Consider the following 10123-nt stretch of genomic DNA (forward strand, 5'->3'; position numbering starts at 1 on the left):
AGCTGGAGCGGTGAACTCTGCGTCGGAAACGTCGGCGCGATCCCCCGAATCGGCTGGAGGGGGCTTTGTCTGCAGGATGGCCCCCAGGGGATTCGTTTCGCGGACTATGTCTCCTACTTCACTTCGAGCCAGACAGCCGGCGCTACCTGGGACCGAGGGCTTCTGTACCAGCGCGCTCACGCCATTGGCGCCGAAGGAGTAGCCAAGGGCGTCGACGTTGTCCTCGGGCCTGCCATTGGCCCGCTAGGTCGCCTTCCAGCCGGAGGTCGTAACTGGGAGGGTTTCGCCGTGGACCCTTACCTCAGTGGCGTTGCTGTCGCCGAATCCGTCAGGGGCATCCAGGATGCTGGTGCTATTGCCAACGTCAAGCACTACATCGTCAATGAGCAGGAACATTTCCGCCAGGCTGGCGAGGCTCAAGGTTACGGCTACGATGTCGACGAGGCATTATCGTCGAACGTCGACGACAAGACCATGCATGAGCTTTACCTTTGGCCATTTGCAGACGCTGTTCGTGCTGGAGCCGGCAGCGTCATGTGCTCTTATCAACAGGTGGGGGCAATATCATTCTCTCCACTTCCCGTGCAGACGGTTCGCTGACCGACCTTTTCTGTCTAAGATCAACAACAGTTACGGCTGTCAAAACTCCCATCTTCTGAATGGGCTCCTCAAGGACGAACTCGGCTTCCAGGGATTCGTCCTCAGCGATTGGCAAGCACAGCATGCTGGTGCTGCCACTGCCGTTGCTGGACTTGACATGGCTATGCCCGGTGACACTCGCTTCAACACCGGAGTCGCTTTTTGGGGCGCTAACCTTACGAACGCCATTTTGAACGGCACCGTTCCCGAATATCGTCTCGATGACATGGCCATGCGAATCATGGCGGCCTTCTTCAAAGTTGGAAAGACCCTGGACGACGTTCCTGACATCAACTTCTCGTCTTGGACAAAAGACACCATCGGCCCGCTGCACTGGGCGGCCCAGGATAATGTGCAGGTCATTAACCAACACGTTGATGTCCGCCAAGACCACGGCGCCCTTATTCGCACCATCGCTGCCCGCGGTACTGTCTTACTCAAGAACGAGGGATCACTGCCTCTGAACAAGCCGAAATTCGTTGCTGTCATTGGTGAAGATGCTGGCCCTCGGGCTGTTGGTCCCAATGGCTGCCCTGATCAGGGTTGCAATAACGGCACTCTGGCTGCTGGGTGGGGATCTGGCACCGCCAGTTTCCCTTATCTCATCACTCCTGATAGTGCTCTTCAGTTTCAAGCCATTTCAGACGGCTCGCGATACGAGAGCATCCTGAGCAATTGGGACTATGACCGCACAGAGGCCTTGGTTTCCCAGGCGGACGCGACTGCTCTGGTTTTCGTCAATGCAAACTCAGGCGAAGGTTATATCAGCGTTGATGGAAACGAAGGTGATCGCAAGAACCTCACGCTCTGGAATGGAGGAGACGAGCTTATTCAACGAGTCGCTGCGGCCAACAACAACACCATCGTCATCATCCATTCGGTTGGGTCCTGTCCTAGTCACAGACTGGCACGGAGAACCCCAATATCACGGCTATCATCTGGGCCGGGCTACCCGGACAGGAGTCTGGCAACTCTATTGCCGATATTCTTTACGGCCGCGTAAATCCTGGTGGCAAGACACCTTTTCACTGGGGCCCACTGTGAGAGCTATGGCGTTGACGTCCTAAGAGAGCCCAACAATGGTAATGGTGCTCCCCAGAGCGATTTCGACGAGGGAGTCTTCATCGACTACCGTTGGTTTGACCGGCAGTCGGGTGTCGATAACAATGCATCAGCACCGAGGAACAGCAGCAGCAGCAGCAACGCCCCAATCTTCGAGTTTGGCTATGGCCTTTCGTACACAACCTTTGAATTCTCCAATCTTCAAATTGAGAGGCATGATGTTCAGGATTACGTCCCTACGACTGGGCAGACCAACCCTGCGCCGAGATTTGGTGCTAACTACAGTACAAACTACGACGACTACGTCTTTCCCGAGGGCGAAATCCGTTACATCTATCAACACATCTACCCATACCTCAATTCCTCAGACCCAGAGGAGGCATTGGCCGATCCTAACTACGGCCAAACTGCAGAAGAGTTCCTCCCAGAGGGCGCTCTTGATGCCTCACCGCAACCCAGGCTCCCAGCTTCTGGAGGACCTGGAGGAAACCCGATGCTTTGGGACGTCATATTCACTGTCACCGCGACCGTGACCAATACGGGTGAAGTTGCTGGCGACGAAGTGGCACAGCTTTACGTTTCTCTTGGTGGACCGGACGATCCAATTCGAGTCCTCCGTGGGTTTGACCGCATCAACATCGCACCTGGAGCCTCGCAAACCTTCCGTGCGGAACTCACGCGCCGGGACCTCAGCAACTGGGACGTTGTCACGCAGAATTGGTTCATCAGCCAGTACGAAAAGACGGTTTTTGTCGGGAGCTCGTCCCGAAACCTCCCTCTCAGCGCTCGCCTCGAATAGGATTGCTGCTGCGGGCGTTGTGAGAGACAGTATGTGTGTCGGATGGACCCCGACTGTGACCCTGAAATCGAAATCTGTGAGGCTATCTGTGGGTATGAGCTAGTTCAAATTGAGGAGCTCCCAGCAGCGTGGAGAACCCAGGAGCCAAGCGAAGACGAAGGCAATGGACAGCCTGATCATGAGACTTCAGACGATAACGAAGGGTTCCCTGATGACGGCGAGCTTTCCGACGACGACACGAAGGCTGAACTGCCGCAGAAAGACGACAGGGTCTCTTCTGACGAAGATGACGAAGATGACGAAGATGAATTATCGAGCAAAGACGCAGAACAAAAGCAAGGCAGCCGCCACCTTCGGTACATGGAACAACGTAAGATCAATCAGTTGCTCGCAAAGATTTTGAGAATCCTTCGTAATATGAACAACACTCGACCGAGACGGTCGATGGACGACCCTTACCATGACGTTAACCATTCACGAAAATACTCTGAGCCCGCAGACTTAATACCAAATCAGGACTGGCAGTGCTTCCTTGCGCTTTCAAAGGCGGCGGAGGTTGAACAGGATAGTTTGTCAGAAGTCTATGGTGCTACCTATATGTGCCTGGCAGCTGCACAAGAGGAAACTGTTGACAGCAATAGGCCCTCCCATGGCAGCATCGTCCAGATTTTGCGCTACGACTTGAGCGTACTTAGGTCGATCGTCGATGTCGACCTTGAGGCGTGAGCTGCATTATGGTTCTGCCTGGTTTCTCTGTCGTCTATGACCATGCAAGGGATGGGCTACCACTACAATAGTACTAGTAAACATAATTGAAGTATACTTTTTCCTTTCGCCTGTGCCTGCGTGTCTGTTGTGACAAGTATGGTTTCTCGGGAATCTAAAGTGTAATGCTGGAAAGTATGTGAAATGGTGTCAGCGACATGGTGCTCGGGTAAACAACATTAGGCTGCAGAGCCATAGTCTCGCTTGTAGCCCTCAAGAACCTCGAGGCTGACATCAGAGCCCCCACAGACGATGACGACGATGTTCTTGTCGCGCCATTCTTCGTCAGTCAAGCCCCGGCCAAGGCGTTGCTGCAACAGGCCGTTGTAGCAAGCGGCGATGGTTGCACCGCACGCAACCTCAACTACGAAACGCGTGTCATCAGCAAACTGCACGCAGGCCAGCGCGGCCTCGGAGTCGTCAACAGCGATACTCTCGAGCTCGGCAGGACCGTCCGCCGTAGCGTTTGTGACTTCAGAAGGGCCGAGGCGGGCCTTGCGTTGAGCCCACTCCCACGTCTTGGACGAGACGCGGACGGCACCCAGGCATTTGGCGATGGAGGTGATGCCGGGCAGGGTGACGTGCTCGGCAGCCTCGACGCTGGCGTTGAGGCTGTCAGCGCCGCGTGTCTCGACTGCGAGGATGGAGGGCCGCCGCGCCTCGGGCCATGGTGGGTTCGAAGAGGCGCGGACGGCCTCGTGCTTCTCGATACCATGGAACAGGCCGTTCAGCAGGCCGCCGCCGCCGACGGAGCAGGCTATGCCGTGGATGGCGCCGGGGGCCTGCCTCACGAGCTCGTCGACAATGGTGGACGCGCCGTCCCAGACGTGTGGGTGGTCGAAGGGCGGCACGTAGGCAGCGTCGTCGCGGCCGGCCACGAGGTTCTCGCGCAGGTGCTTATCGGCGAGGGCCCAGTTTGCGCCGACCTGCTGGACCTCGGCGCCGAGGAGACGGAGCTTCGAGACAATGAGCGGGGAGGACGAGGTCGGCGTCACGATTGTGGCGGGCCGGTTGAGCGCGTGGGCCGACGTGGCGCAGGCGAGGCCCGCGTTGCCGCCGGAGGAGCTGTAGAAATGCAGGTTCTGGCCATCGGGACGGGAGGCTATCTCTTGTAGCATGAGGTTACCGATACCGCGGGACTTGAAGGAGCCTGAGGGCTGGAGGTTCTCAAGCTTAAGGTAGATGTTGCTGTGTTTCATATGTCAGGATGCAGCATGTCACGCACAGGGAGCGTGAACGCCTTGGATAACGTACCAGCCGGCGGCCCGCGACAGGTGAGGGGATGGGATGAGTGGTGTTTCCATCCACGGCAGACTTGTGTTAGTGGTTGTAGATCCCATTTTTCTTATCTTTTTCCGATTTTTTTTCGATTACTTTGAGTATGGTATATGCGAGAATGCGATGTCAATTGATGTTTCAGTTGGTTATTGAACGTCTACTTAAGGTCCACAGCTGGAGGGTCGACGTTTGCGCCCTTAGGATGACAGGGCATTGCGAAGTGGGGAGACCCCGCCAGGGATCGATCTCCAGAGATATCCGTAGAAGACCTTGCCGTGACGAGAGCACACGTCCATTGTTCAACGGTTTTCGAATGAGGGCTGAAGCCAGATATGCCCAATGGCTCACATTCTGGGATGCAGTTGTAGGTAAGGTGCTCAGGAGGCGTAGACTCAAGTTGCAAATTTCAATCAGGAGAAACAGGTCTCGCGGTCGATTGAGAGACCATCGATCGGCTGCCCTACGGCGCTAGCGGTTAAAGACCCCGAAGGCGTTATGGGCCGCCCCTGGTTTGGTCACCGAGCGGCTGTGCGTTCTTGCCCCAGATACACCGTGCCACGGCGGCGCTGTTGCATAGAATTTGACCCTACTGATGATCATGCGTCTTCTCTGTATCCATGAGGTTGCTCCAACGTGCAGTATGACGCTACCTCAGTCAGATTTGGCTGACCGGCTAACTTTACCTCGAGGTTAAAGGATGTCATACAAGGTGCCATCAGTTGCAGCTTTTCTAAGCACTCGTGGCCCTCATCTTCAGGACAGGCTCCTGCTTACATGTGATACTCTCAAGAAGACTCCCATCTTATGCTACGAACGACTTGTGCGTGATGCAAATGCATATGCGCGGCTTTTCACAAAAATATCGCAGACGCTGGATCCCTGCAATAAATCGCCCCGCCCACCCGTCCTCATGGGTGATGATTGTCCTCGTACAAACAAAACAAAGTAATGTGTCCGTGGCAGTGGAACATTTACCGAAGAGGCCCCCCTGAAAAGCATGGGGCTGTCCTGGTGAACACCTCGTTGGGAGGTTCTCCATGCGTTGTCACCCGAGGCCAGACATGTCGCGCCAGTCCATCTTAGTAACTAAATTTGTACGCGACCCTACCGTTCGGGCAGTTTCATCAACATGAATCAACCACGTCGAGTCGTTGGTCGCGGACCACCTGATCCTGATCCTGGTCGCCCCAGTGAGCCCTCGCCTCCGCTTCCCCATGTGCATGATCCCCTCAAGAACCTGCTACCAACCGCGTAGTCTGACACAGCAGCGACCTTCTCAAAAGACCAGCTCCCGCCAAAGATACCTATACTGATAACAAGACTAGCAAGCTGCCGGCAAGTACGTCGCAGGCGCCTGCCGATACCAGGCCCATAGGCCCCGAGTTTGGCAGGCCAGGGGCCTAGTTCAGACAGGCGCGGAGTTGACCTTGTATCGCCCCGCCTGTTGGTGATTCCGGTCTGCGTGCTTGCATATACAACGCGGCCAGGCTCATAGGCAAGGTGGCTGATTCATGGCAGAAGACGAGTATGCAAAGCCTTAAAAGCGGCTGCCTGCGCCTGGCCTGATCCGAGTTTGCGGTTTAACGAACTTGGAGACAACTCATACTGCACAGAACCTCTCCTTACCTACAGAAGACCTCATTCCCTAGCCTCTACCACTATGAGCAGTGACGTGAGTTATCTCCGGTGTCCAACTTCGCATTATCGCGCTAACACGACTACCTAGAACCCCGAGCCGTTTACCCGCTGGTTCGGTTCGCCCTCACCATCGCGAACGCAACCATCTCTTCGACCTTTCGATTTGAGTTCTCAAACTCGTGACCAAGAGATCCCTCGCTATGTGCAAGCCTCCCCTGAATCGACTACAAGCCGTCAAGCCAGCCCTCAGTCAAATGAAGACATGCAGTTCACAAACACTTTTCCCCTCAACAATGGCCCCCTCGCTTTCCGTACGGGGGCCAGTTCAACAACTGGTCAAGCAGCACAAGGTCTCTTCCCAACACACCCTCAATCGAGTGGTGTGATAGGCATCACCAGTCAATCTTCAAACACCGAATCGCGACATTCCTAGAGATACATCGCAGTCGCCTGGCCGTCTCGCCCAAGCTAGGTTTGAAATCCCAACACCCTCGAATGTCTTGCCGTCTGTGGAGAATTACACCAGTATATCTACAGATGGCAGCGAGTCTGCGATGCCTTCTCGGGTCTCCTTCATCGCACGCAGTCGCTCAGGCACGCCGATAGTATCTGTAACCCCTCCTGTTAACGATTCGCGCCCGACACCTCAGTCGAGACCGACCACTGCGACAGGCTCCTTTCAGCTTGATGGCATGAGAGAGGCTCTGGTCGAGGCAGAGAGACTGCCCGTCCCAAGGACTACTAGCCTTCCACCCCTGTCATTGAGCCCCTCTACGCAACATCAACGAAGACGATCTAGCTCGCACGTTAATGTCATTCCGTATCTAGTCGAGGACGAGGACCCACCAGAAGGTCAGCGGTTCTTTCATAAGTCCTTCCAAGAGGGGTTCGGACAGGCCAAGCAGCTCATGTTAGACATCCGGGATGTCCTCCGCAGTAGTCTTTTACATGAGGAGCCTGACTCAACCATTCAAGGGCTTCATACTAAAACCAGTCAACTCTCTAACTTCAGGTGCCTTTCGACTCGGACTGTCGGCTTTGTTGGGGATTCGGGCGTCGGCAAAAGCAGCCTACTCAACAGTCTTCTTGACCGACCAGGGATAGCAAAGATGGTGAGATTTTGTATCTCATGAACCTCTCTAATGCTGACTGAAGCTACAAAGGGCAATAATGGTGCTGCGTGCACATGTGCTGCAACTGAGTACCACTATCATGATAGGGGCGACTTTCGGGTCGAAGTGGTCTTACTCTCGCAGAGCGAGATTGATGAACAAACTTTTGAACTACTACGAGCGTATCGTCAGTACCATCTCCAATTTACGTCTGGAGGGCAGTCCAACGGTCTGGAGCCCGATAACGTAGCGGTTGAACCAACGGCCGCCATCAATACATTTCAAGCAATGTTTCGGGGCCAGCTGGAAGATCCATCTTGTCTCTTGCGTCCGAACGAAGGAGCGGTTCAGACGACATTGCGCCAATGGGCTATTCAGGCTAGGCCAAGTCACCATGAGGGCGTCACCACTTGTGAGACCTTGCAGCATTGCTCTCAGTTCCTCGAGAACCTGTCCTCAGAGACAGTGGGGTCGCAAGACCCTGCGGTTTGGCCGTATATCAAGAGGATCCGGTTTGTGAAATCTTGCTACGCAGAACCTTGCTCATCTTGCTGACTCTCAGACAGAGTATATCTTCGGGCTCACATCTTGAATCGTGGCCTCATACTGGTCGATCTTCCTGGTAAGGATATATGAGCCGATCGAATGGGAGCGCCCCTAATTTCTGTCCTTCCAGGCCTCCGCGATATCAATAAAGCACGCCTCCGTATCACGCAACGGTACTTGGTCGAACAATGCGATGAAATTCTGGCAGTGTGTCACATAGGCCGTGCTACCACTGATGCCGGCGTGGTTTCAATCATCGATCTCGCGAGACAGGCTAAGCTGACCAATATTGGTATAGTCTGTACTAACACTGAAGTCAGTTGATTGATTGCGAATAGAGCCAGTAAGAGCGCTGCTGACCTGCTGATCTATCAGAACATCAGAGCAGAGGAGACAAAGAGAGGGCGCCCCGACTTGGCCGATGACATCCAACAACATGTTGACAACATTGTGAATCTGGAGTCAAAGATCGACGAAGCCAACGACTCTGCAGACGAATGTGAAAACATTGATGATCCCTCGTATTCAGATATACGTCGAGGGAGGGAGCTGCGTCGAAAGATACAAAAACTGAGGTAAATTGCACGTACACTTCGAAAAGCAAATCTTTCTGACCTGCGATATTACCAGGAATCATAAGAAGTCAGAAGAACTGAAGTGAGGCACAACGGAAAAGACACAACCTTTGAATACTAGCTCATATTTGGCCAGACTCAGCACTTTCCTCATTGAAAGCCGGAACAGGCAGGTCATCGAACAATTGAGGTCTCAATACAGCTCATCTGTGCCGAATGGGGATCTGGAAGTTCATTGCGTCAGTAATACTTTATACAGCGATAAGCGGGACAAAACGCGGGACGAGGCGCTACCATTTATTAACCTCAGCGGTATTCCAGCTTTGAGAAGGCACTGCATAGGACTTGTGGCGGACGCTCAGTCACGAGAAGTACTCAACTACATCCAAAAGGATATCCCAGCTCTCATTTCGGAGCTTGATATCTGGGTGCAAAACGGAGCTGGCACTCTGGATGCTGAGAGAAGGCGTGATATACGTGAGGTTGTCAACGCTGTGGAACATGGAATCCAGTCTGTTCGTCCTTCCGTCCTGGAACTGTCGTGGGTCGACAAGCTGACACATTGCAGGCTCTGAACAAGAATTCAAGCCGTATTAGGACCATCAGTAGCCTTGCTAACGCCACTTTTGAGTCCAAAGTGTATAAGGGTATGTATCACTTTAGATCAGACATGTACGTAGGCTAATTTCATGGCTCTGGAGACCAACATATTGAACGTTGGGTGGAAGGTGCTGTTCAGGCTTCCCGAGTGTGGCATGGTGTAAGTTGTCTATCCTCATTCTAACACTTCCAGTGATTCTGTTGCTGACTTCACCTAGTGGGCCCCCAGTAAGGAAGACAATGTTAAGCCCCAAACATGAGGACATATGTATGTGCTAATGTGGGTTTAGTGACCTACAAGATGTTTTGCGGAAACTTCGGGTACCACTCGACGCCCAAGCAAGCGGTTCAAAGTTGGAACCATCAGGCCATGCATGCTATGACCCTTGATCTGAGTACGCGGTGGCGTGACTTCAAGTTTCAGCTTGAAGGACACCATGCGCGGGTTCTTGATACTGTCAATTCCGTTCAGGCAGATGCTGTTCAGAAGATCGGTAAGCGCCGAAAATTATTTAGTATCAAAGCCTAGCTTACCATTGCAGACGATGAGCTGTCTGAGTTTCCTGCATTCATATCAACAGTTCTGGGGGAGGTGGTTAGCCGCCGGATCCAGCTACTTGCTGAGGATATTGAACGACACTATACAACCCTGCTTGAGGATCTTTGGTAAGTTTGTTCTTATCAAATATCCTTGATTACGCATTGATAAGTGGCAGGATTCTGGAAACGAATGCTCTCACTGGCATTTGTACATCCATATTTGGAAAAGCCATGGAGTCGTCCTATGACCAGGCCAATGCCGATAGCGGGTCGGGGAGCGACCAGAGACGGAAAGCTGTAATTCGAGAGACCCTCAGCCGCGACATGCTGTTCAAAGATCACATGACTCAGTTTCGACAAGGGTTTCGAAAACACACGTCTAAATGGCGCGTCAGCCTGGCCGATGCACTGGACCACCGGTTGAGTGAGTTGTCAGTGACCTTCGACATGATTAGAAAGGATCACGCCGCGCGAGAAGGAGATCAAGACCCGCAGTTCCGGAATTGCTTGGCGACCGAGCTCAGCAACTCCAAGACGGAGATGAGGAGGATCAATGCTATGGTGGGGAA

General features: G+C 53.5%; 3 protein-coding genes across 3 annotated transcripts; 2 read left to right on the forward strand and 1 right to left on the reverse strand.

Annotated features, from left to right (window-relative positions):
* Window positions 1-106: 106 nt before the first annotated feature.
* On the forward strand, window positions 107-3226 carry VDBG_02556 (beta-glucosidase; the record flags this gene model as incomplete). Its single annotated transcript, XM_003006371.1, has 6 exons — window positions 107-164; window positions 203-510; window positions 620-1638; window positions 1708-2433; window positions 2501-2529; window positions 2604-3226. The coding sequence occupies 6 exons, from the start codon at window positions 107-109 to the stop codon at window positions 3224-3226; spliced, it is 2763 nt and encodes a 920-aa protein (XP_003006417.1).
* A 218-nt stretch (window positions 3227-3444) lies between these two features.
* Window positions 3445-4605, reverse strand: VDBG_02557 (L-serine dehydratase; the record flags this gene model as incomplete). The annotated part of the gene is made up of 2 exons (XM_003006372.1): window positions 3445-4453; window positions 4520-4605. The coding sequence occupies 2 exons, from the start codon at window positions 4603-4605 to the stop codon at window positions 3445-3447; spliced, it is 1095 nt and encodes a 364-aa protein (XP_003006418.1).
* Window positions 4606-6203: 1598 nt separating this feature from the next.
* Window positions 6204-9684, forward strand: VDBG_02558 (conserved hypothetical protein; the record flags this gene model as incomplete). Its single annotated transcript, XM_003006373.1, has 9 exons — window positions 6204-6215; window positions 6270-6492; window positions 6719-7033; window positions 7337-7805; window positions 8178-8414; window positions 8536-8929; window positions 8983-9061; window positions 9305-9508; window positions 9557-9684. 9 exons carry the CDS (start codon window positions 6204-6206, stop codon window positions 9682-9684), a joined length of 2061 nt encoding a protein of 686 aa, XP_003006419.1.
* Window positions 9685-10123: the final 439 nt, after the last annotated feature.

Source organism: Verticillium alfalfae, genomic scaffold (assembly GCF_000150825.1).
Source record: "Verticillium alfalfae VaMs.102 supercont1.3 genomic scaffold, whole genome shotgun sequence".
NCBI classification, from domain to species: domain Eukaryota; kingdom Fungi; phylum Ascomycota; class Sordariomycetes; order Glomerellales; family Plectosphaerellaceae; genus Verticillium; species Verticillium alfalfae.